The sequence below is a fragment of the Myxine glutinosa genome, chromosome 7, assembly GCF_964187855.1.
Source record: "Myxine glutinosa chromosome 7, kmMyxGlut1.1, whole genome shotgun sequence".
Lineage (NCBI taxonomy): Eukaryota > Metazoa > Chordata > Myxini > Myxiniformes > Myxinidae > Myxine > Myxine glutinosa.
Genome location: NC_136267.1, coordinates 13515836 through 13543743, shown reverse-complemented (window position 1 = coordinate 13543743; position 27908 = coordinate 13515836). Strand labels below are relative to the sequence as shown.

Genomic DNA, 27908 nt, shown 5'->3' with positions numbered 1-27908 from the left:
ACCAGGCTGAACAGTTTTACGTTTTTTTCCACTGATAGGCTGAATCTGCATAATACTTTAACCAAAATCTTACTAGCTTGTTCTTATCATCTACCAAGTTCTGTCAATCCATCCATAACTGTTTAAAGATATCGTGCTATATATCTATCTTGACCATATCTCTCAATGGTGAAGAATTACTTTAAAAATTCTCTGATCCGGATCCTGATCTTCACCAAAATTGACTCAATTCTTCCTTGGCACACACCCAACCTGTCCACCAAGGTTCATCCGAATTTGTCCATAATTTTTTGAGATATCCTGCTCACAGACAGACAAACAGAGAGGGGTGAAAACATAACCTCCATCCACCTGAGGTGGCGGATTTAAAAATGGGATGGAAATGGGTGGTCAGGTTTGTGAATAGAAAGGAGAGAGAGGTGGAATTAAAAGGTTTTGGCGTTTTCGTATATGTAATATAATGATGGCCTTTCTTTCTTTGTCTTTAAATGATTGTGAATGTTGTATATTTAAGCTGTTTAATTTTATCAGTTGCCATTTAAAGTTCTGATTTAGTTGTCATAGAAGTTCTGCTCAATGTTTCATCCCATACTTACAGGGTCAAACAATACAAACAGGTTACAATGATAAACTGTCACTCCTTTTTGACAAGATGTCCAATGCAATCAACAGGTGGCTGAAGGCATTCAAACCATTTATTACATTGGGCAAGTATGTTTCTTCAACGGAGATAAAGGTAAGATTTCATGGTGTGTCTACCATTTGTGTGTGTCCCCATTACTGCAGCTGGCAGGATCTGTGTCATAACGTGCTGTGTCATTAAAAACTTGATCCATCTGAGTGTATGCAGTACCTGTCCTGTTGTATTATTCCTGTGGGTGCGACATTACCGATGAATGCAGTTCCACCCCTCCCCCCTTTCCCCTCCCCCTCTGTAGATTCGATAGGAATTCCCAATTTTTTCAGCATCCCGGCAATAACTCTGGTACTCTTTATTGAAATAGATCTTAGGATCTTTATTTTAATGTCCACCAACGAATGCTCATACTCTGCTTAATTTCCTTATGAGGCACATTCATTGATGACAATTACAACTGCATACGGGCAGGGTACAGCCCGAAGTGGAGATCGGTTTCTGAGGTTTGGGACATGGAATGTAGGAACAATGACAGGGAGATCAGGAGAAGTGGTGGAAGTATTGGTCAGAAGAAGAGTGGACATATGTTGTGTGCAAGAGACGAGATGGAAGGGAAGTGGTGTGAGAATGGTGAAGGGTAGGCAGCGACAGAAATACAAGTTTGTGCGGCAAGGGTGCCCGGAGGGCGTGAATGGTGTTGGTGTCCTGTTTTCTGAGGAGTTTGTAGACAGTGTGGTGAGTGTGACTAGAGTGAGTGATAGGTTGATGATGGTGAAAATGATGATTGGAAAGCTCTTGGTGAACGTCATCTCGGGATATGCTCCGCAGGTTGGTCGGAGCGATGAAGAGAAGGACAAGTTCTGGTGTGCGACAGAGAAGCTGATGGAAAACGTGAAAGATGAGGAAGTTGTTGTGGTAGGAGGAGACCTAAATGGACATGTGGGAAGGAGTATAGACGGTTTTGAGGGAGTTCATGGGGGTTACGGATATGGTGTGAGAAATGGGGAAGGTGAAAGGATTTTGGAGTTTGCTGATGGAGCTGATTTGTTGATTTGTAATACTCAGTTCCAGAAAGAGAATAATAAGCTTGTTACATACACGTCAGGTGGGTCGACGACAACCGTTGACTACCTGATTGTGCGTAGGCGAGATAGGGGGCACCTCCGGGACACAAAGGTGATCCCGGGGGAGGAGGCTGTTTCACAGCACCACTTGGTTGTCTGCGACATAAGGGTGAAAGGTGCGAGGAGAGCTCGGCGGGTGAAGTACCAACCGAGAATGAAGGTGTGGAGGTTGAAAGAGGTGACAGTAAGGGAGGCATTAAAAGAGAGGCTGAGTAGGGTAGAGGATGATGTGGTTGAGCTTGAACGTGGTTGGATGTAAATGAAAGAAAGTCTGTTGGGAGCCGTTGGTGAGGTATGTGGATGGACAAAAGGACCACCGAGGCACTCGGAAACATGGTGGTGGGATGAGGAAGTTGGAAAGAGGATTGACGAGAAGAGGAAGAAGTTCAAGGAGTGGCAGAAGGCGAAGGGTACGGGAGCAGAAAAAGCAGAGCATGAAAGTTATAAGGCAGGCAAGAAGGCTGCAAAGAAAGAGGCAGCAAAGGCGCAGGAGGCATGTAGGAAAATGTTCGGAGAACGCTTGGATTTGGAAGAGGGTCAGAGAGCGGTATTCAGGATTGCAAAGCAGATAGCGAAAGAGAGGTGTGATGTGATGGGGGTGAGTTGCTTGAAGGATGAAGTGGAACAAATCGTTGTGGACCCAGATGGAATTAAAGGAAGATGGAAAAGATGTATGGAAATGCTGTTGAATACAGAGAATGAATGGGATGGCAACATAGAGAGTAACCCAGTTTTAGGACCGGCAGAGAAGATAACCGAGAAGGACGTCGAGGAAGCGATAAAAGCAATGAAGAGTAGAAAAGCAGGAGGGCCGACGGGAGTTGTGGGAGATATGTTGAAGGCAGCAGGAAGTTGTTGTGTGAAGAGAATGACAGAGATCTGTAATCTGGTGGTGAAAGAAGGCCGCATTCCAGTGGATTGGGAACTGAGTACCCTCGTCCCTCTATACAAGGGGAAAGGTGACCCTCTGGAGTGTGGCTCGTACCGAGTGATAAAGTTATTGGGGCATGGAATGAAGTTATTGGAAAGGGTGTTGGAGAGGCGGATAAGGAAGAAGGTGAAGATCGACGAAATGCAGTTTGGATTGATGCCAGGAAGAGGAACGACAGACGCGCTCTTTATTGTGAGGCAGTTGCAGGAGAAGTATATGGAGAAGAGGAAGAAGTTGTTTCTTGGGTTTGTTGATCTGGAGAAAGCATTCGAAAGGGTTCCACGCGAAGTATTGACATGGGCATTGAGGAAGTTAGGAGTGGAGGAATGGTTGATCAGAGTCGTGATGGCAATGTACAAAAGAGCTGTAAGGATGAAGGACCGGAACAGTGGTGAGTTTGAGGTGAAGGTGGGAGTGCATCAGGGGTCGGTACTAAGTCCACTACTATTTGTAGCTGTGATGGAGCTGCTGGCTCAGAACGTAAAGGAGGGTTTACTGTGGGAGTTGTATGCAGATGATCTGGTGTTGATTGCGGCAAGTATGGATGGACTAAAGGAAAATATGAACAAGTGGAAGGAATATATGGAGACAAAAGGTCTGAAGGTGAATATCGGAAAGACGAAGGTGATGGCAAGTGGTAAAGAATGTGGTGAGGTGGAAAAAACTGGGAAGTGGCCATGTGCTGTGTGCAGGAAGGGTGTCGGAGTGAACTCCATTCAATGTACAATGTGCGCTGAGTGGGTTCATCAAAAATGTAGTGGTCTGAGAGGGTCATTAACCAGTGTGGCAGCTACATTCAAATGTAAGGTGTGCACAGAGGGAGCTGCAGATGGAGGAAATGTTGAGTTGGATCTTGGAGATGGCGTGAAGCTGGAAGCTGTGAAAATTTTTTGCTACCTCGGAGACATGCTGAATGGAGAAGGTGGATCAGACTCGGCAACGGTTGCTCGAGTGAGATGTGCATGGAAGAAGTTTCGGGAACTGAGTGGCGTGCTGACGAGGAGGGGCGTGTCGTTGAAGCTGAAGGGAAAGGTGTATGCTGCATGTGTGAGAAGTGTTATGATTTATGGGAGCGAGACATGGGTAATGAACGTAGAGCAGCAGCGAAGGCTGGAAAGGGTGGAAATGCGAATGGTTCGGTGGATGTGCGGAGTATCGTTGAGAGAGAGGAAGACAAATGATGAATTGCGAAAGATGATGGGAATAGAGCCTGTGATTGATGCTGTGAAGAGGAACAGGTTGAGGTGGTTTGGTCATGTGTTGAGGAAGGATGAAAGTGACTGGTTGAGAAGAGTGATGGAAATGAATGTAGAAGGAAGTAGAGACCGAGAAAGACTTGGTTGAAGATGGTGGAAGAAGAAATGCGGGCAAGGGGGTTAACAAGGAGAGATGCAGAAAATAGGGCAAAATGGAGAAGATAGTCATGGGGACCGCAAGGCTAACCCCCGCTCTCGCAGGGAAAATGGCCTTAAAATGCATGTTGTGTTGTTGTTGCACATTCATTGATGGCTATGACACTATATTGTGACAGTTTAGAATCAGGCTGAGAATCAACCACAGATGAGATAGCTACAAGGCAAAAGTTCTACCTCTGAGCTATTGTGCCAGTCTTTATGAAATGGGGTGAGATGAGGAACTCCTGGTTGTTTGAAATAATCAGCCAATTTTAGGAACCGAGCTTCATGCAGTGCCTATAGAAAGTCTGCACCCCTTTTCAAAAATTTCACCTTTGTTGCCTTGTAGCCTGGAATGAAATTGCATTAGATAGACCTATTACAGACTTTGACCGCTTGACCCCAAATTCTAATCAGTTCATCTTTGCACCATAATACAATTAATACATACTTGTGCCAACTTTGGTCAGATTGCCATCACTGGTTCACAAGTTATCGCGGTAACGGGATTTTTTATTTTTTTATTTTTGTACACAGAATCGAGGCTCGTGTAAGAGCTAACACGTTGAACATGAAAACATGCACAGACACATAAAACATACAATGAAGGGAGCGGGAGACAAGAGGGGGAGATAGAGGGAAACACACAAGCACAACAACAGTAGAGAACAGGGACGTTGGTAGATCTGTGGGAGGGGGAGGGCTGGGGGAGGAGGGGTACTCTTCATCAAAATAGATCCTTACCTAACATGACCTAACTTTACCTAACCTTTACCTAACATTTTACCTAACATGATCTCTGACCTTTGGCCTTTGACCTTGTGACCCCAAAATCGAATCAGTTCATATTTACCTCATTATACATAAATGCAACAAGTTTGATGAAGCTTTCTTCAGCCGTTCTCAAGTTATCGCGGTAATGAAAACCAATCGCGGACGGACGGACAACCTAAAAACATAATGCCTCCGGTGACTTTGTTGGTGAAAAAGAAAAGATTTAACAGCACTTACATGGGCATACTACTGCTGATCTATCCTTTCACTCCTTCAGATATATCTGCAATTACTGTTATGATTATATTATGAAGAAAATTCTGTATTTGAACCTCCTACTCTGCACCATGCCCCCACGTTCTTGCACTTTTAGTTTCAATGTAATTTTTATGTCATCTCGTCTCAATTCTCGAAGATTCTCGACTCTCCTTCCCTCCATTAACTTTTGCTATTTTTGCTTCTCCTCTATTATCACCCGGCTGATTGTTCTGAAACTTGATACATGACTACAAGACAGTATCCCACACAATCGCTCATGCTTCGAGTTTTAGATTTTGGATCATGGGGGCTCCCAGGAGGGGAGGCTGGGGGAGAGGGAGGGGGGGGGGGGTGGTTAACCCCCAAACTTTGGATCCCTGCTCATCCTTTATTTACCAACCAATTTCTTTGAAACTCGATGGCCCACACAATCGCTCAGGCAACGATTTTTTGGTTTTGGATCATGGGACTCCCAGGGTGTTACCCTCTGAAACTTCAGATCCCAACTCGTCCACTATTTACCAACTGATTGCTCTGAAAACCAATACAGCTCTTCTATTTGATGGTTTACAGGATCACTCGGTCTTATATATTTTTTAGAGAGCTCCCTGGAGATTACAGACCCTCACCGGGATTTGGTTTGTGTGGTGTTTGTGTATGTTGGTGTGCTTGTGTTTGTGTGGTGTGTTAGCAATGCATTGACGATGTAAGGTAATCATGTTCATACAACGGACAAACATAACTTTTTGGTTTTATTGTATAGATTTACTTTGAAATTGTATGTATTTTTGTGGACCGATGATCACGTTCCCTACCTTCTTTATAAATAGTACGTACTTTATAGATGCACTCACATTCTTAACACATGTATTTTATAGATGTACTATATTCTTAATAGTACATTCTTTATCGACATACTCACATTCTCATAGTATGTACTTTATAGACGTGCTCACATTGTAATAGCACGTACCTTATGGAGGTACCCCATTGAAAAATGATAACTGGTAATACTTGTTAACACCAGGTTGTGGTTGTGGCTTATGTTAGCACATTGTGTTCAGACGGACAGACAAAGAAATGAAAAATCGGACAGAGACCGAGGACTTGCCGGAATGTACTCTTTTATCGGCCATTTAAGACAAATATGGCGTCCGAACCACGTGATAGATGACGTCATCATTAACATATATTATTCCCCATGGAGAGTTCTTCACAAAGAGCCATGTCTCAACTTTTTCTATTCAGCACTTTTGGAGATATGGAGGTGCTACGTTTTTCGGTTTTTCCAAGATGGCAGCCGAACCACGTGACCTATGATGTCATCATTAACATATTTTAATCCCCATGGAGAGTTCTTTACAATGAGCCATGTCTCAATTTTTTCTATTCAGCACTTTCAGAGATATGGAGGTGCACAATTTTTCGGTTTTTCCAAGATGGCGGCCGAACCACGTGACATATGACGTCATCATTAACATATTTTATTCCCCATTGAGAGTTCTTTACAATGAGCCATGTCTCAATTTTTTCCATTCTGCACTTTTGGAGATATAGTGGTGCAAAGTTTTCCCATTTTTCCAAGATGGCGGCCGAACCACGTGACCGATGGCGTCATCATTAACATATTTTATTCCCCATGGAGAGTTCTTTACAATGAGCCATGTCTCAATTTTTTCTGTTCAGCACTTTTGGAGATTTTGTGGTGCAAAGTTTTGCCGTTTTTCCAAGATGGCGGCCGACCACGTGACTGATGACGTCATCATTAACATATTTTATTCCCCATGGAGAGTTCTTTACAATGAGCCATGTCTCAATTATTTCTGTTCAGCACTTTTGGAGATATAGTGGCGCAACGATTTGCCGTTTTTCCAAGATGGCGACCGAACCACGTGACTGGTGACGTCATCATTTACATATTTTATTCCCCATGGAGAGTTCTTTACAATGAGCCATGTCTCAATTTTTTCTGTTCAGTACTTTCGGAGATATAGAGGTGCAAATTTATTCGGTTTTTCCAAGATGGCGGCCGAACCACGTCACCGATGACGTCATCATTGGGGCACAGTATATTAGAGGGCAAGACCATTATGTGTGCAAAGTTTGGCGATTCTCCGTGCAACGGTGTAGACGCAGTGCTGCAAACAGACAAACAGACAGACAAACAGACAGACAAACAGACAAACAGACAAATGAAAAATCGGTCAGAGACCGAGGACTTGCCGGAATGTACTCTTTTATCGGCCATTTAAGACAAATATGGCGTCCGAACCACGTGATAGATGACGTCATCATTAACATATATTATTCCCCATGGAGAGTTCTTCACAAAGAGCCATGTCTCAACTTTTTCTATTCAGCACTTTTGGAGATATGGAGGTGCTACGTTTTTCGGTTTTTCCAAGATGGCAGCCGAACCACGTGACCTATGATGTCATCATTAACATATTTTATTCCCCATGGAGAGTTCTTTACAATGAGCCATGTCTCAATTTTTTCTATTCAGCACTTTCAGAGATATGGAGGTGCACAATTTTTCGGTTTTTCCAAGATGGCGGCCGAACCACGTGACATATGACGTCATCATTAACATATTTTATTCCCCATTGAGAGTTCTTTACAATGAGCCATGTCTCAATTTTTTCCATTCTGCACTTTTGGAGATATAGTGGTGCAAAGTTTTCCCATTTTTCCAAGATGGCGGCCGAACCACGTGACCGATGGCGTCATCATTAACATATTTTATTCCCCATGGAGAGTTCTTTACAATGAGCCATGTCTCAATTTTTTCTGTTCAGCACTTTTGGAGATTTTGTGGTGCAAAGTTTTGCCGTTTTTCCAAGATGGCGGCCGACCACGTGACTGATGACGTCATCATTAACATATTTTATTCCCCATGGAGAGTTCTTTACAATGAGCCATGTCTCAATTATTCTGTTCAGCACTTTTGGAGATATAGTGGTGCAAAGTTTTGCCGTTTTTCCAAGATGGCGGCCGACCACGTGACATATGACGTCATCATTAACATATTTTATTCCCCATGGAGAGTTCTTTCCAATGAGCCATGTCTCAATTTTTTCTGTTCAGCACTTTTGGAGATATAGTGGCGCAACGATTTGCCGTTTTTCCAAGATGGCGACCGAACCACGTGACTGATGACGTCATCATTTACATATTTTATTCCCCATGGAGAGTTCTTTACAATGAGCCATGTCTCAATTTTTTCTGTTCAGCACTTTTGGAGATATAGTGGTGCAAATTTTTGCCGTTTTTCCAAGATGGCGGCCGACCACGTGACATATGACGTCATCATTAACATATTTTATTCCCCATGGAGAGTTCTTTACAATGAGCCATGTCTCAATTTTTTCTGTTCAGTACTTTCGGAGATATAGAGGTGCAAATTTATTCGGTTTTTCCAAGATGGCGGCCGAACCACGTCACTGATGACGTCATCATTGAGGCACAGTATATTAGAGGGCAAGACCATTATGTGTGCAAAGTTTGGCGATTCTCCGTGCAACGGTGTAGACGCAGTGCTGCAAACAGACAAACAGACAGACAAACAGACAGACAAACAGACAGACAGACAAACAAACGAACAGATCAACATACTTGCCGGAAAATTTTTCCGGCAAGTAATGAAAAATCGGTCAGAGACCGAGGACTTGCCGGAATGTACTTTTTTATTGGCCATTTAGGACAAATATGGCGGCCGAACCACGTGACTGATGACGTCATCATTAACATATTTTATTCCCCATGGAGAGTTCTTTACATTGAGCCACGTCCCAAGTTTTTCGATTCAGGACTTTCGGAGATATGGAGGTGTAACGTTTTCCGGTTTTTCCAAGATGGCGACCGAACCACGTGACATATGACGTCATCATTAACATATTTTATTCCCCCATGGAGAGTTCTTTACAATGAGCCATGTCTCAATTGTTTCTGTTCAGCACTTTTGGAGATATAGTGGTGCAAAGTTTTGCCGTTTTTCCAAGATGGCGGCCGAACCACGTGACCTATGACGTCATCATTAACATATTTTATTCCCCATGGAGAGTTCTTTACAATGAGCCATGTCTCAATTTTTTCTGTTCAGCACTTTTGGAGATTTCGTGGTGCAAAGTTTTGCCGTTTTTCCAAGATGGCGGCCGAACCACGTGACCTATGACGTCATCATTAACATGTTTTATTCCCAATGGAGAGTTCTTTACAATGAGCCATGGCTCAATTTTTTCTGTTCAGCACATTGAGATATCGAGGTGCAAAATTTTTCGGTTTTTCCAAGATGGCGGCCGAACCACGTGACTGATGACGTCATCATTTGGGCACAGTATATTAGAGGGCAAGACCAATATGTGTGCCAAGTTTGGCGATTCTACGTGCAACGGTGTAGACGTAGTGCTGCAAACAGACAAACAGACAAACAGACAAACAGACAAATGAAAAATCGGTCAGAGACCGAGGACTTGCCGGAATGTACTTTTTTATCGGCCATTTAGGACAAATATGGCGGCCGAACCATGTGACCGATGACGTCATCATTAACATATATTATTCCCCATGGAGAGTTCTTTACAATGAGTCATGTCTCAATTTTTTCTATTCAGCACTTTCGGAGATATGGAGGTGCTAGGTTTTTCCAAGATGGCGGCTAACCCACGTGACCGATGACGTCACTATTAACATATTTTATTCCCCATGGAGAGTTCATTACAATGAGCCATGTCTCAATTTTTTCTATTCAGCACTTTCGGAGATATGGAGGTGCTAGGTTTTTCCAAGATGGCGGCTAAACCACGTGACCGATGACGTCATCATTAACAAATTTTATTCCCCATGGAGAGTTCTTTACAATGAGCCATACCTCAATTTTTTCTGTTCAGGACTTTTGGAGATGTGGAGGTGCAGAGTTTTTCGGTTTTTCCAAGATGGCGGCCGACCACGTGACTGATGACGTCATCATTAACATATTTTATTCCCCATGGAGTGTTCTTTACAATGAGCCATGTCTCAATTTTTTCTGTTCAGCACTTTTGGAGATATAGTGGTGAAATTTTTTGCCGTTTTTCCAAGATGGCGGCCGACCACGTGACATATGACGTCATCATTAACATATTTTATTCCCCATGGAGAGTTCTTTACAATGAGCCAAGTCTCAATTTTTTCTGTTCAGCACTTTTGGAGATATAGTGGCGCAACGTTTTTCGGTTTTTCCAAGATGGCGGCCGAACCACGTCACTGATGACGTCATCATTGAGGCACAGTATATTAGAGGGCAAGACCATTATGTGTGCAAAGTTTGGCGATTCTCCGTGCAACGGTGTAGACGCAGTGCTGCAAACAGACAAACAGACAGACAAACAGACAGACAAACAGACAGACAGACAAATGAAAAATCGGTCAGAGACCGAGGACTTGCCGGAATGTACTTTTTTATCGGCCATTTAGGACAAATATGGCGGCCGAACCATGTGACCGATGACGTCATCATTAACATATATTATTCCCCATGGAGAGTTCTTTACAATGAGTCATGTCTCAATTTTTTCTATTCAGCACTTTCGGAGATATGGAGGTGCTAGGTTTTTCCAAGATGGCGGCTAACCCACGTGACCGATGACGTCACTATTAACATATTTTATTCCCCATGGAGAGTTCATTACAATGAGCCATGTCTCAATTTTTTCTATTCAGCACTTTCGGAGATATGGAGGTGCTAGGTTTTTCCAAGATGGCGGCTAAACCACGTGACCGATGACGTCATCATTAACAAATTTTATTCCCCATGGAGAGTTCTTTACAATGAGCCATACCTCAATTTTTTCTGTTCAGGACTTTTGGAGATGTGGAGGTGCAGAGTTTTTCGGTTTTTCCAAGATGGCGGCCGACCACGTGACTGATGACGTCATCATTAACATATTTTATTCCCCATGGAGTGTTCTTTACAATGAGCCATGTCTCAATTTTTTCTGTTCAGCACTTTTGGAGATATAGTGGTGAAATTTTTTGCCGTTTTTCCAAGATGGCGGCCGACCACGTGACATATGACGTCATCATTAACATATTTTATTCCCCATGGAGAGTTCTTTACAATGAGCCAAGTCTCAATTTTTTCTGTTCAGCACTTTTGGAGATATAGTGGCGCAACGTTTTTCGGTTTTTCCAAGATGGCGGCCGAACCACGTCACTGATGACGTCATCATTGAGGCACAGTATATTAGAGGGCAAGACCATTATGTGTGCAAAGTTTGGCGATTCTCCGTGCAACGGTGTAGACGCAGTGCTGCAAACAGACAAACAGACAGACAAACAGACAGACAAACAGACAGACAGACAAACAAACGAACAGATCAACATACTTGCCGGAAAATTTTTCCGGCAAGTAACAAACGAACAGATCAACATACTTGCCGGAAAATTTTTCCGGCAAGTAACAAATGAAAAATCGGTCAGAGACCGAGGACTTGCCGGAATTTACTTTTTTATCGGCCATTTAGGACAAATATGGCGGCTGAACCACCTGACCGATGACATCATCATTAACATATTTTATTCCCCACGGAGAGTTCTTTACAATGAGCCATGTCTCAATTTTTTCTGTTCAGCACTTTTGGAGATAGAGGTGCAACGTTTTTCGGATTTTCCAAGATGGCGGCCGAACCACGTGACCGATGACGACATCATTAACATATTTTATTCCCCCTGGAGAGTTCTTTCCAATGAGCCATGTCTCAATTTTTTCTGTTCAGCACTTTTGGAGATAGAGGTGCAACGTTTTTCGGATTTTCCAAGATGGCGGCCGAACCACGTGACCGATGACGTCATCATTAACTTATTTTATTCCCCCTGGAGAGTTCTTTCCAATGAGCCATGTCTCAATTTTTTCTATTCAGCACTTTCGGAGATATGGAGGTGAATTTTTTTCCCGTTTTTCCAAGATGGCGGCCGCACCACGTGACCGATGACGTCATCATTAACATATTTTATTCCACATGGAGAGTTCTTGACAATGAGCCATGTCTCAATTTTTTCTATTCAGCACTTTCGGAGATATGGAGGTGCTAGGTTTTTCGGTTTTTCCAAGATGGCGGCCGACCACGCGACTGATGACGTCATCATTAACATATTTTATTCCCCATGGAGAGTTCTTTACAATGAGCCATGTCTCAATTTTTTCTGTTCAGCACTTTTGGAGATATAGTGGTGCAAAGTTTTGCCGTTTTTCCAAGATGGCGGCCGACCACGTGACATATGACGTCATCATTAACATATTTTATTCCCCATGGAGAGTTCTTTACAATGAGCCATGTCTCAATTTTTTCTGTTCAGCACTTTTGGAGATATAGTGGCGCAACGTTTTGCCGTTTTTCCAAGATGGCGACCGAACCACGTGACTGATGACGTCATCATTTACATATTTTATTCCCCATGGAGAGTTCTTTACAATGAGCCATGTCTCAATTTTTTCTGTTCAGTACTTTCGGAGATATAGAGGTGCAAGGTTTTTCAGTTTTTCCAAGATGGCGGCCGAACCACGTCACCGATGACGTCATCAATTGGGCACAGTCTATTCCAGGGCAAGACCAATATGTGTGCAAAGTTTGGCGATTCGCCGTGCAACGGTGTAGACGCAGTGCTGCAAACAGACAGACAGACAGACAGACAGACAGACAGACAGACAAACAGACAGACAAACGAACAGATCAACATACTTGCCGGAAAAATTTTTCCGGCAAGTAACGAACAGATCAACATACTTGCCGGAAAATTTTTCCGGCAAGTAACAAACTAGAACGGCACTCAGTAGAGAGCATACCTCCGCCAGGTGAACAGTTTAAGTTTTGTGTCCTAGAGTAGACCAGAAAATCACAATGCAGAATCGCATTTAATCAAAATCATCCGTCCACAATTTTTTGAGACATCCTGCTTTTGGCCCTATCTCCCAATGGTGAAGAATCACTTCAAAAGTTATACTGGACGGATCCGGATCTTCACCAAAATTGAATCGATTCTTCCTTGTCATGCACACAACCTGTCCACCAAGTTTCGTCCAAATCCGTCCACAACTTTTTGAGATATCTTGTTCACAAACAAACAGACAGACAGGGGTGAAAACATAACCTCCATCCACCTTTGGTGGTGGAGATAACAAATGGACCCAAAAGCACTACCCTCTGGCGACGGTTGTGATGGAACCAATTCTGATTGTCCGAATGCATATTTATGTTCCATCAATGTTTTGCCTCATTTCCGCTTGGGACGGTGGGTTCACTTGCCTTTTTTTGCGGTGAACATGTGTGGACTCATGTGACGAAGCACGTTTTTGTCCCCCGTCGCACCGCGGAGCGAAAGGGGGACTATGGTTTCCCCGTCGTCCGTGTGTGTGTCCGTCCGTCCGTGCGTCCATCCGTGCGTGAGTGCGTGCGTGCGTAAGTGAAGGACCGAATTCTAATTTGGTGTGTGGGTGCAACTAGGCATATGGAGGGTCGCAACGTCAAAATCCAAGATGGCCGCCACCAAATATATGTCTGAACCTTGTGAGCGAAATATCTTTAAATATAAACGAACTACTAACTTCTAATCTGGTGTGTGGGTGTATCTAGGCATAAGGAAGAACGCTATTGAAAATTGGGTCGCCACCATATATATGTCTGGAACTTGTGAGCGAAATATCTTTAAATATAAACGAACTACTAACTTCTAATCTGGTGTGTGGGTGTATCTAGGCATAAGGAAGAACGCTATTGAAAATTGGGTCGCCACCATATATATGTCTGGAACTTGTGAGCGAAATATCATGAAAAATAAACTAACTACTAACTTCTAATCTGGTGTGTGGGTGTATGTAGGCATAAGGGAGAACGCTATTGAAAATTGGGTCGCCACGTCAAAATCCAAGATGGCCGCCATCATATATGTCTGAACCTTGTGAGCGGAATATCTTGAAAAATCAACGAACTACTAACTTCTAATCTGGTGTGTGGGTGTCTCCAACCCACTCGCAAATATTATCGACTCTTCCATGTTTTCTGCATCTTCCACTTTGTCAACTCGCATCACTTCACCGACGTGGGACCGAGGCATAACCCTTGTTTACCATCATAATCGAGTTATGGTTTTCGAGTAAAATTTAAAATAAAGTTATGAGTTTCGTAAACCTCGAGTGTTGGTAAGCTGCCTGGAACATTTTTCTTCTTGAATCCGTGACACAATGGCCGTTCCACGACAAGGGTAACAAATGCAATGCTGTCTGGCGAGGGTAACCGCAGCCACCCAACTAGAACGCCACTCATACTCCCGCCGTGGGTGGCCGCTGCTAAGCGGACGCACACACACACGGACGGACACGATCGAATGCATTACTCCCTAGCGGGAGTAATGATTTACAATACTTGAACGTGAAACTTCCCTGGCATCATGCCTGCAACCTTTATGAAGATTATATTAGCCATTGCAGAAGAGATAGAGATTTCGGAACTTTATTGGTACTGTACTTAAAACCTTAATCTTTCATGGCGTTTGACATGTAATGATGACAGTCGTATTTAATTTGCTTGTACAGTTGCCTGCAAAAGTAGTCACCCCTTTACAAAATTTTCACATTGTGATGTCACATGACCTTATTTCATGAAGCTTTCAAATCAAACTTAATATATGGAATCTTCACAAACTACGCCAAATTGATAATGCTACAAAATGCATATACAACTAGAACGCCACTCAGTAGAGCGCATACTCCCGCCGTGGGTCAAGTTGGAATAGTACGATTTCACAAAAGTTTGAGGGAGTCGTTCAGTGACAACACAAGACACACTGCACAGATATATATATATATATATATATATATATATATATATATATATATATATATATATATATATATATATATATATATATATATATATTCTTTTTTGTCAAAAACGAAAATCCGACGGCGCTCGCTTACATGTCCTCACTCATCGGCGGTCTGCCGTTGAATGAGAGCTTCTGCAGGTGGGAAAAAATGCACGCGTGCGCATTAGGATCGCCTACATACGTGCACCAATCAACGCCTCCCTAGCTTCTTTTTTTTTACGCACAAAAAATAAAGGTCGGATACTTTTTGAACACAGTAGTATATATATATATATATCTATCTATCTATATAATAATACCGTAAGGACTCAACTTTGTTATCCCTTTTATGCCGCACCCAGTGACCCGATGCCCACGGCACTAATGGATTTACGATCTACGAACCGCACTCTTTGTTTATGACGTACAGCCATACTCGAAAAATCTGAATTAGCCGACGTTGGGGCCCAAAAGCATCCGATTAACTGCCGATACGACGCCATCTTACGACACCATCGTATTGGCGTCTGCTGGGCGAAGGCGAAGCAAGCCGCCCGCTGATTGGACAGGCGAAGGCGAAAGCAAGCCGTCCACTGAGTGGACAATCCAGAGCATGCATTTGTGCCGGTGCCGGCGATCATTGTTCATATACGCACTCTTCATTCTCATCTTTCTTCCTAACTCTTACTCAGACAAGCAAATCCCCTATGCCATCCATAATGGTACACTCTATCCATACACCACATCCTCCCTTCCATGGATGTTCCACGGGTTTCGGCCAGTATATAATAATAGCGTAAGGACTCGACTTTGTTATCCCTTTTACGCCGCACCCAGTGACCTGATGCCCACGGCACTAATGGATTTACGATCTACGAACCTCGCTCTTTGTTTATCACGTACAGCCATACTCGAAAAATCTGAATTAGCCGACGTTGGGGCCCAAAAGCATCCGATTAACTGCCGATACGATGCCATCTTACGACGCCATCGTATTGGCGTCTGCTGGGCGAAGGCGAAGCAAGCCGTCCGCCGATTGGACAGGCGAAGGCGAAAGCAAGCCGTCCACTGAGTGGACAATCCAGAGCATGCATTTGTGCCGGTGTCGACGATCGTTGTTCATATACGCACTATTCATTCTCATCTTTCTTCCTAACTCTTACTCGGACAAGCAAATCCCTTATGCCATCCATAATGGTACACTCTATCCATACACCACATCCTCCCTTCCGTGGATGTTCCACGGGTTTCGGCTAGTATATATATATTGTTGCGGATCTCCTGAAGCCCGTCGACGTACAAAGGGGGGGTTAAACCCCTTTTTCCTCTCGGGTCTTCGTGTCCACGAGGCCGAGTCGCCACTCCCGTAGCGAGCGTGGAAAAGGGTATCAAGTCGATTCCAGACGTACCTTTGGTACCCACGCTGCCACGAAAACGGGGACCGGACCTCACACAAGCCACGCTAATCGAGTACGCTGAGCAGTTTGCGTATCACGTGACTTGTGCCGTTATTTTTATGGAACCCGATTCGAGCGATTTTATTCGTGCGATGCTCGGCCAATAGATAGAAAGGACGGGAACGATCAAAGAGAAGAAAACACAGGTTTATTTATAATGTACAGTGATCCGGATAAAAGGGAAGGGACACAGAGCAGATGCGTAACAGTTTTAACTAAACCCAGACAAGGGCCCACTCACTCACGCGGGGGAAAATGAAGAAGAACAGTTCGTGCGCCAAACGCGCCTTGACGCCGGTCGCTCCCGGACAGCTCGCCGGCGTGGCCCTCGGTTGTTCACGGCACGTGTGCTGGGAGCGCAGGCAAGGAGGTCGCGCGTCTGTGGCCCAGAATGGGTCGTCTTCACACAGCACGTTTAATACAGCCGCAGAGCGCGGGGCACAGGGCACGGGGAGAGTTCGTGTACAGAGACTATAACAAGTAACTCAATCCACTCGTGGTGGGACAACAGCTCGGACGGGGAGACTCTCACTCGTTCTGCTTCTCACCGATTCTGACGCGGGGCGACTCTGACTTGTCTGCTGCTGGGGCTCGAGGCAGGGTTTATATAGCCCCTCCCCGGTCCTACCCGAATGTTTCAAGCCCCTCCTCTCGCCGCCTTTGTGAGCTACTCCCCTCGAGCTCTGATTGGCGGCTCGCTGCTTACTGGCCACTCCCTGCAGATCCTCTCTTCGGCCTTGCCAGACTTGTTTCAGGCCTAACACGTGGCATTCCAGCCTAATCGAGGCCTACACAATGGAATGGCTGAATAAAAAGAAAATAAATGTTATTGAGTGGCCCAGTCAAAGTTCTGACCTGAACCCAATTGAATATTTATGGTGCGATTTGAAGATTGCGGTCCATCGATGATCCCCATCAAACTTGGGAGAACTAGAGCATTTTAAACAAAAGATTTCACCATATCACTGTGCAAAACAGATAGAGACCTACCTAAAAAGACTCGTTGCAGTCATTGCTGCAAAAGGTGCTACTCACCTAAGGGGTTGAATACCTTTGCAACCAGTGAATTTTGATTTGTAGATGGTTTTTGCAAGTATTCCTGACATATAACCTCCTTCAACTTTTAATTGTTTAGTTTCATCTCTTTCGTTATGAATAAAAAGTTCATTTGGAAAAATTGTTTCGTCATAATTTGAAATTCATCTAAATGTGGCATTGTTGATAATATTTTGTAGAGAACTCGTTCTAATTTGATAAAACACTTTGACCAAACCACTTTCTATTCAAGGCTTTTAGTATTTTCGTGTTCCTGGTGATTAAAATCTTCCAAGGAAACGGATTTCCGAACAGGCTTTAACTCCGAGGCATTCAGTCAAAATAGAGCGGAGAATACGTGTGGGGGGAAGAGACCGAAGAGCTTACCTTCACGAGTCCACCCGATGTCCTCGACCCTGCAATAAATTAACTCAAACAACACGGAATTAAAATGTACAAAAATAAACAGGTTTATTAAAGAAAATGCCGGTAACAAAGAAAACACGATAAAACTATATGCCTAATTGGTGAGCTCCCATGCAGACCCGAACACAGACAAAGGATAAAATAACTGGAAAAGAAATAGCGTTGTTTGTGGCACTTAGCTCAAAGCGGCTGGTGTATCTCGTCAGGAATCGTCAAAGATCGTATGAGGCCTTGGTGAGAAACGCACGTTCGTTGGCACGAACCAGGCCTCACGTGTGAAGCTTACGAGCAGGCGCGCAGCTTGCTCTTCCAGTCGTGCCCGTCCTCACAATCTCCGCACGGAAAAACCGCAGTTCCTGGCCCGCTCTTCCTCCTCACGACCACCAGCAAGACATCCCAACATGGCCGCTCGCGATGGTGTCCAAAAAATGAAGGGGCGAGAAGATGTCAGCACATGACCGTTTACGATGGGATCCACCACGTGAAGGACCAAAACGACTTCGATGCCGAGAGACCACCTCTTAGTAGTCCATCTCTGCATGACGAACCTAACCAATCTCATGCTCTGCGGGGCGTGGCCTCACGGATCTTTCGTGCCTGTGTGGGTTACCAAGTCAATGTTATCCGCGGTAGCGCTCGATGCCTGATTTCCAGTTAGTTTTTATATTTAGTGCCATTAAATGCGTGATTCTGGCTCTATGTTGGGATCTGGGATCTCGGGATCTCGTGAGATCTTGTCGGGGCGGTCACGGTTTTTCGAAGCTGTTCCACGATCCTCACGCACGCTCGAAGTTAAGTATTTGTCACATTTGTATTTTTGTCGAAACTGTATTTATCTTACGTGTGTGTACCTTTTGCGTATCCCTCGGAAGATTATCGGTGTTAATCTTTCATACCTGTAAAAAATAGTCGAGTATTTCGCGCCACGCGGCCTAGTTGTTGAAGCTTCCGACCTTGAGGCCTGGTTCTCTCCGGGCATCCAAAGCTGTTATTTTTTCATTCGTGTGTTTGTCAAATTTCAACTCGTTATTTTATCGTCCATGCGTTATTGTTTGTTTATAGTTACCTTTGGTTTGAATTTCCTGTAACTCGTAATTAATTAATCGTGTTCTGCTCCGCGTGTGCGGCCTTGTACCCCCATCGGTGTTTGTTTACTTAACTCCCCTACATCGTGTTTTGCTTGGCTCTTAGTTTTTTCCCTTCTACCCCGAACATAATACTCTTTGTCTAACGTTTTAAATACGTTTATTTAAAATACCCCCACCCCCCAAAAAAATAAAATAAAATAACCAAAAACATTTATTTTCCTTTCTCCACGTGTGCTGTTTGTCTCATCCTGTACTTTCTGTCCAGGTGTGCTGTTCGCCCCGCCCCCATTATCTCCTTGCCATCCACCGTTTGCCCTGTCCACGTGACTCGTGGTGGTCCCTCTCGGCTCTCCCCCCGTTGGTACTTTGTGCATATAAGATTGTTTATGGTTCTGTTTTAATATTATTTAAATATGTATAAACCTTCCCCTTCAGTGTTTTATTCAGTGGTATATAACAACACGCTGTTTTTCTTCCTATTTAAAAGGCTTTTTTCAAATTCCTCTCCATCTCATTCCACGTCAACAAAAAGAAATTCAATCTCTTATACGTCTCCCTCACTCCATGGTCTAAATTCACATTCATTCCATCCCTCCTCTATCGTTCTGAATCGGATTGCTAACTTGAAAATCACAACAAACCCAATTTGTTATCAATGTTCGTCTTTCATTAATCATCCACCTTTGAAACTCCCCTCTTGCCCCTCCCCTCCAAATCCCCCCCCTTGCACCTTCACTCCTAAACTCTCCCCTTGCCCCTCCACTCCTAAACTCCCCCCTTGCCCCTCCACTCCTGAACTCCCTCCTTGCCCTTCCCCTCCTAAACTCCCCCCTTGCCCCTCCCCTCCAAATCCCCCCCTTGCCCCTACACTCCTAAACTCCCCCCTTGCCCCTCCACTCCTAAACTCCCCCCTTGCCCCTCCCCTCCTAAACTCCCCCCTCACTCCTCCCCTTCAAAACTCCCCCCCAAAAAACTCCCGCTCCATTCCTCTTCCCTCAGATCGGCAGTCTGCAGCCTCCTCACTCTCTGAAGACTTCGACAAAATCACACACTGGTCAAACAAGTGGAACATGTCTTTCAATCCTGACAAATCTCACACTCTTACTATGTCTCTCCGAAAAGAACGACTGGACAACCCTCCCATCTACTTTCTCAACAATCCTCTCCAAGAAGTTCTGTCGCTCAAGCTTTTGGGTCTTACTATCTGCCATGATCTTTCTTGGGAAAACCACATTTCCAAGCTGGCCTCCAAAGCCAGTCGCCGACTGGGCATCCTCCGTCGTGCGAAGTCCTTCCTCGGCACACCTGAGCTCCTCACCACATACAAGGCTTTCATCCGCAGCTCAATGGAATACTGTTCTCCCCTATGGGCCGGTGCTCCTGCCTCACACCTAGCTTGGCTTCACGCTGTTGAAACCAAAGCTTTCAGAATTATTGGAATCTCCCACGATCAAGCTATCTCTGAGGGCCTTTCACTCACTCACCGCAGGCAGGTAGGTGGTCTTTCTGTCTTCTACCGACTCCTCTCCGGCCTTGCACCCCCAGCTCTCTCTGTGCTCTGTCCCCCAAATATTCCTACAGGTCGCACAAGATCTGCCAGGCAACCCTCTGATGGTTAAACTGCCGAAATCTCGGCTCTCTGCTCACCTTCACTCTTTCATTCCTCTTTTCTCCCGCCTCTGGAACAAACTCCCTCACTCCCTTCAATCCCACTCGTCCCTCCAGGTCTTTAAAACAGCTGTTCACCACGATCTCTTATCTTCCCCCATCCAAAACCTTGATCTTTTCTACCCCCGCTAATTCACCCCAGATCCACCTTGTTTGAAATTCCAACTTCTTTCCTGGAAGTCCTGGCAGTGTCCATATGTTTTATACCTCTCCCACCACCCCCCTTCCCATGCCCCCCCTAAAGCCCTCTCCCTCACAGATCTCTCGATGTCTCCATGTCTCTCGGTCCCTGCTCTCAAATGTTGTGTTCGTGTCCTACCGCTCCCGATGTTATATGTTTTATGTGTCGGTTTGTCTTTGTGTGATTAATGTTTGCTCTTTCACGAGCCTCGATGTTGTATACAAAAAAAAAAAAAAAAAAAAAAAAGTGTGAGTGCTGTGTCAAAAGGAACAAAGGAATAGATTACAGAGGCAACTACACACAGGGGATTAATTTACCCATAATCCCTTGCTAATTAACAAGCCCCACCCCTATGATGGGGAGGAAGATACAAGTTTACCCGACATCCGGTCTACACAAATTCCCTACTTATGGTTCATCGAGGTTTCTTCTTCTTCACGACAGTCGGAGCACACTGCCGATGCATTCTACCTTGATTAAGGTATCCCTACCCCCCTACAAACATAACAGTATCATTGGTATCTCCCGCAATTAAGCCAATTCTGAGGGCCTTTCACCCTCTCACTGCAGACAGGTTGGTGGTCTTTATATCTTCTACCGACTCTTCTCCAGCCTTGCAGCCCCTGCTCTGTCTGTGCTCTGTCCCCCAAATGTTCCTGCAGGATGCACAAGATCTGCCAGCAACCCTCTTCTGGTGAAACTGCCAAAATCAAGACTCTCTCCTCACCTTCACTCTTTCATCCCTTTTTTCCCATCTCTCGAACAAACTCCCACACTTTCGTCAATCCCACTCCTCTCTCCAGGTCTTCAAAACAGCTGTTCACCACCATCTCTTATCTTCCCCCATCCAAAACCGTGATCCTTTCTAACCCCATTAATCTACCCCAAACCCACCTCCTTGAAATTCCTTCTTTAATTTCCTAATGGCCCCTGTAGTGTCCATCTTGTTTATCCCGCATACCTCACCACAGCCCTCTCTTTGCCACAGATATTCTGATGTCCCTGTTCTCTATTGTTGTTGTGTTTCCATCTCTCTCCTCCCCCCACCCCCCCTTGTCTCCTGCTCCCTTTATTATATGTTTTATGTATTAGCTCTTACACGAGTCTCAACCAAGTATACAAAAAAAAAAAAACACTTTCTATTCAAAACACTTAATCTTATGGTATGTCAGAATTTGTTGTTTACTCCAGCAGCTATTGCACCTGTTGATGTCTTCTATTCTTCAGAAATGGAACATGCTGCTTATGATTGACTTTGGTTTGGACAATTGGAATCTTTCCTGGAAGATGTTTTTAACTGAAATTTTGAAAAAGGAGATCACAATGGTATGTGCTTAATCACATGTGGCTTGATTTTTTTTCACAAAAACAAAATTTACACTGTCATAATGTTCAAAAGATTATTATTGTGATTCTGCTGTTGATAACATTGTTTTCAAGATTGTTTTCAACAAGGGCATCTATGCATTAAAAAAGTTAATCGAAGGTTCACGGAATATATATAATGTTTGCATAGTTGTTTGTTGACAAGGGACCATTTATTAAATACGGATGTACGGAGAGAAATGTTTGACACCAGGCAAGCAGATCTCTGAATCCCACTCAAGACAGCATTGAATATATACTCGAGTTGTTTTCCACAAAGGAAGGCAAAGATAAGGCTGGAGCATAAGATAAGAACAAAAAAGCTGATGTAAGGACCCTTTGCTCCACTTTGTTACCCAAGGTCAAACCACAGATGAAAACATGTTTCGCAAGCTCAGCACAAAAGCACAGTTCTGCCCAGCAACAATGAAGTGGCTCTTTGCCAACTCTATACCAGCAAGCATATCTCCCATGGCTTAATTAGGCTAGATCACATGTTGCATTTACCCAGCAAGCTCTTGGCCATGGCTGTCATTGATCCAGAGATGACAATTATCCACTGCGCGCGCGCACACACAAACACACACACACACACACACACACACACACACACACACACACACACACACACACACACACACACACACACACACACACACACACACACACACAGTCGGACCCTGACATTCGCGGGTTCCGCATATTCGTGGTTGATAAATCGCGACCTGTTTCTACATTTGCGGGCCTGTGTCCTGTGTGTTCACGGGAGTAAAACAATTTTTTTCCCACAAGTCACGAGCATGCTACAGTTCTAAAACATATCTTCCACCAGCCACGCACGATGCAACTGGACATACGCGAAAGACATATCTTCCACTAGCCGCAAGCATGACTGGCTTCTAAATTTTCAGCCCTGTGCTTCGCGTTTTTGCGGCCACATAAATAATTTTTTGCCTCGCTTAAAGCGAGCTTTGCGGGATATCCCACCGTTCACACTGAGAACAGATTTGAGGGTTATTCTATCATTCATTCTATGAACATTGCTTCATGGGATGTCCCACCATTCACACTGTGAACATAGCTTCGCTGGATATTCCACCATTCTCGCTGTGAACATAGCTTTGCAGAATATCCCACAATTCACACTGAGAACGGCCTCATGTGATGCCCACCATTTACACTGTGAACATAGCTTTCCGGAATATCCCACAATTCACACTGAGAACGGCTTCATTTGATACCCACCATTTACACTGTGAACATAGCTTTGCGGGATTTTCCACCATTCGCACTGTGAACCAGTGGTTGTAACTTCACTCTTTTTATTGTAGTTTTTTGGGGGTTTTTGTTTTCAACAGGAACAGTTGGATGTGCGGATCCAGATCTACCTGGATGTAGATGAAACAGCTGGGGGAAAAAAGCCTTGTAAATTGCTTGAAGATTGTTTGGCGGAGTGTGCCATCGAGGCAGTGCAGCAAACATGTGAAGTATGTACTTTATCTACACCCCCTTGCCTGACTGCCATTCTTTTTTTTAATGTGCACAGTGTTGAGGCTCATCAAGGAGCTCAACCACAGAACGGACCAGGACTTAACAGATTGGAAAGTTTCTGTTTTTCTCATGCTGTTTTTTTATTATGTGTCCCCTGAATAGACCATGTATCTGGTTGTGTCACTTATTTTTTCATCCATTTTGTTTTGTGATTTTACTTTTATCCTTCTAGTAAATATGTTGCATCACTGTATTAGCTTTATGCCAAGGGAAGACCAAGGTAGCACAGTTGTGTGTTACAACAGATTGTGTGAGATATTGATGCTGTCAGTTTATAAGGACTTTTCACTAATTTAAGAAAACTCGTAAATTTTGGCATTTGAAAAGAATAAAGTACAGTATTCATCTGGCCAAGTATTGGTCTCATTATGTTTACTGGGTGTTAACAACAAAAATGGAGGAAACGTTAACAGTAGCACAACACAATATGGAACGAAATATGTTAGGTATTACATACAAGGATAGCAAGACAAATGAATGGGTCAGAACAAACCAGAACTCAGGATATTTTCAAAATATATAAACTCATGAAATGGAAATGGGCAGGACACGTTAGTGGAAGGTCAGATAACAGGTGGACAACAATAGTAAAAACATGGAGACCTATAGATGGCAATAGGAACAGGGGAAAACTATGCCTAAGATGGAGGAATGAAATAGACAAATATTGAGGAAGAGTCAATTGAACCAACAAAGCAAGAGACAGAACAACATGGCGTCAACATGCTGAGGCCTTCGTCCTGCAGTGGACTGAATATAGTAGATGATGATGATGCGAAGGGCGAAGCGTGCGGGTGGACGGAGGGCTTCCTCGCGCTGGAGCTTGGAGCCGCGTGTGGACGGTGGACAAGACGACGGACAGATACCACATTTCCTCACACGAGGTTTTGGACAACTGCTGGGCTCTTGGAAGCTGAAGGCCGCATTGGACTTGACGGTACAGAATCGAAAGGAGGCTGTCTAATCTGCTCGCCTCACGCTTGTTGTGTTTTCGACGCGCGGCGTTCTACACCGCCATTTTGGACCACTTCCCGCATGAGTGGCTACCCCAGTTTCAACAGCCGCCAAGCTCCTGAAAGTACTCTTTGGGAAGCCAAGCTAAGTGCCGGCTGAAGGGGTTTATTTTCATTTTATCTTTCCCTTGACACCACCCCCCCCCCCCAGAATTTCCATGTTTTAAACGTTTCCCGGTGTGTACCCTGGATAAGAATAGGTACACCGTATCCCTGCGTGTCGTAAGAGATGACTAAGAGGGTTGGCGTCAGGAAGGGCATCCGGCCATAAAAACATTGCCTCAAAAAAAAAAGAGAACCATGACAATTACAACGACATATGGGCAGGGTACAGCCCGAAGTGGAGATCGGTTTCTGAGGTTTGGGACATGGAATGTAGGGACAATGACAGGGAGATCAGGAGAAGTGGTGGAAGTATTGGTCAGAAGAAGAGTGGACATATGTCGTGTGCAAGAGATGAGATGGAAGGGAAGTGGTGTGAGAATGGTGAAGGGTAGGCAGGGACAGAAATACAAGTTTGTGTGGCAAGGCTGCCCGGAGGGCGTGAATGGTGTTGGTGTCCTGTTTTCTGAGGAGTTTGTAGACAGTGTGGTGAGTGTGACTAGAGTGAGTGATAGGTTGATGATGGTGAAAATGATGATTGGAAAGCTCTTGGTGAACGTCATCTCGGGATATGCTCCGCAGGTTGGTCGAAGCGATGAAGAAAAGGACACGTTCTGGTGTGCGATAGAGAAGCTGATGGAAGACGTGAAAGATGAGGAAGTTGTTGTGGTAGTAGGAGACCTAAATGGACATGTGGGAAGGAGTATGGATGGTTTTGACGGAGTTCATGGGGGTTACGGATATGGTGTGAGAAATGGAGAAGGTGAAAGGATTTTGGAGTTTGCTGATGGAGCTGATTTGTTGATTTGTAATACTCAGTTCCAGAAAGAGGATAATAAGCTTGTTACATACACGTCAGGTGGGTCGACGACAACCGTTGACTACCTGATGGTGCGTAGGCGAGATAGGGGGCACCTCCGGGACACAAAGGTGATCCCGGGGGAGGAGGCTGTTTCACAGCACCACTTGGTTGTCTGCGACGTAAGGGTGAAAGGTGCGAGGAGAGCTCGGCGGGTGAAGTACCAACCGAGAATAAAGGTGTGGAGGTTGAAAGAGGTGACAGTAAGGGAGGCATTAAAAGAGAGGCTGAGTAGGGTCGAGGATGATGTGGTTGAGCTTGAAAGTGGTTGGATGTCAATGAAAGCTTGTCTGTTGGGAGCCGTTGGTGAGGTATGTGGATGGACAAAAGGACCACCGAGGCACTCGGAAACATGGTGGTGGGATGATGAAGTTGGAAAGAGGATTGACGAGAAGAGGAAGAAGTTCAAGGAGTGGCAGAAGGCGAAGGGTACGGGAGCAGAAACAGCAGAGCATGAAAGTTATAAGGCAGCCAGGAAGGCTGCAAAGAAAGAGGTAGCAAAGGCGCAGGAGGCATGTAGGAAAATGTTCGGAGAACGCTTGGATTCGGAAGAGGGTCAGAAAGCAGTATTCAGGATTGCAAAGCAGATAGCGAAAGAGAGGTGTGATGTGATGGGGGTGAGTTGCTTGAAGGATGAAGTGGGACAAATCGTTGTCGACCCAGATGGAATTAAAGGAAGATGGAAAAGATATATGGAAATGCTGTTGAATACAGAGAATGAATGGGATGGCAACATAGAGAGTAACCCTGTTTTAGGACCGGCAGAGAAGATAACTGAGAAGGAAGTTGAGGAAGCGATAAAAGCAATGAAGGGTAGAAAAGCGGGAGGGCCGACGGGAGTTGTGGGAGATATGTTGAAGGCAGCAGGAAGTTGGGGTGTGAAGAGAATGACAGAGATCTGTAATCTGGTGGTGAAAGAAGGCCGCATTCCAGTGGATTGGGAACTGAGTACCCTCATCCCTCTATACAAGGGTAAAGGTGACCCTCTGGAGTGTGGCTCGTACCGAGCGATAAAGTTACTGGAGCATGGAATGAAGGTATTGGAAAGGGTGTTGGAGAGGAGGATAAGGAAGAAAGTGAAGATCGACGAAATGCAGTTTGGATTCATGCCAGGAAGAGGAACGACAGACGTGCTTTTCATTGTGAGGCAGTTGCAGGAGAAGTACATGGAGAAGAGGAAGAAGTTGTTTCTTGGGTTTGTTGATCTGGAGAAAGCATTCGATAGGGTACCACGCAAAGTATTGACATGGGCATTGAGGAAGTTAGGAGTGGAGGAATGGTTGATCAGAGTAGTGATGGCAATGTACAAAAGAGCACGCACAGCTGTAAGGACGAAGGACGGGAACAGTGGTGAGTTTGAGGTGAAGGTGGGAGTGCATCAGGGGTCGGTACTAAGTCCATTACTATTTGTAGCTGTGATGGAGGTGCTGGCTCAGAACGTAAAGGAGGGTTTACCGTGGGAGTTGTTGTATGCAGATGATCTGGTGTTGATTGCGGAAAGTATGGATGGACTGAAGGAAAAGATGACCACGTGGAAGGAATGTATGGAGACAAAAGGTCTGAAGGTGAATATCGGAAAGACGAAGGTGATGGCAAGTGGTAAAGCATGTGGTGAGGTGGAAAGAACTGGGAAGTGGCCCTGTGCTGTGTGTAGGAAGGGTGTCGGAGTGAACTCCATTCAATGTACAATGTGCGCTGAGTGGGTTCATCAAAAATGTAGTGGTCTGAGAGGGTCATTAACCAGTGTGGCAGCTACATTCAAATGTAAGGTGTGCACAAAGGGAGCTGCAGATGGAGGAAATGTTGAGTTGGATCTTGGAGACGGCGTGAAGCTGGAAGGTGTGAAAACATTTTGCTACCTCGGAGACATGCTGAATGGAGAAGGTGGATCAGACTCGGCAACGGTTGCTCGAGTGAGATGTGCATGGAAGAAGTTTCGGGAACTGGGTGGCGTGCTGATGATGAGGGGAGTGTCGTTGAAGCTGAAGGGAAAGGTGTATGCTGCATGTGTGAGAAGTGTTATGATTTATGGGAGCGAGACATGGGTAATGAACGTAGAGCAGCAACGAAGGTTGGAAAGGGTGGAAATGCGAATGGTTCGGTGGATGTGTGGAGTATCGTTGAGAGAGAGGAAGACAAATGATGAATTGCGAAAGATGATGGGAATAGAGCCTGTGATTGATGCTGTGAAGAGGAACAGGTTGA

The 27908-nt window shown here is 44.7% G+C and overlaps 1 protein-coding gene across 1 annotated transcript in view; it reads left to right on the top strand.

Annotated features, from left to right (window-relative positions):
* The window catches only part of RNF213 (ring finger protein 213), a 391778-nt gene that overhangs the window by 58666 nt on the left and 305204 nt on the right, over positions 1-27908 (top strand). Inside the window, exons 6-8 of the mRNA XM_078781285.1 lie at positions 599-736; positions 22041-22139; positions 23537-23665. Coding sequence (XP_078637411.1) covers positions 599-736; positions 22041-22139; positions 23537-23665 — 366 coding nt within the window. The remainder of the gene's footprint in view (positions 1-598; positions 737-22040; positions 22140-23536; positions 23666-27908) is intronic.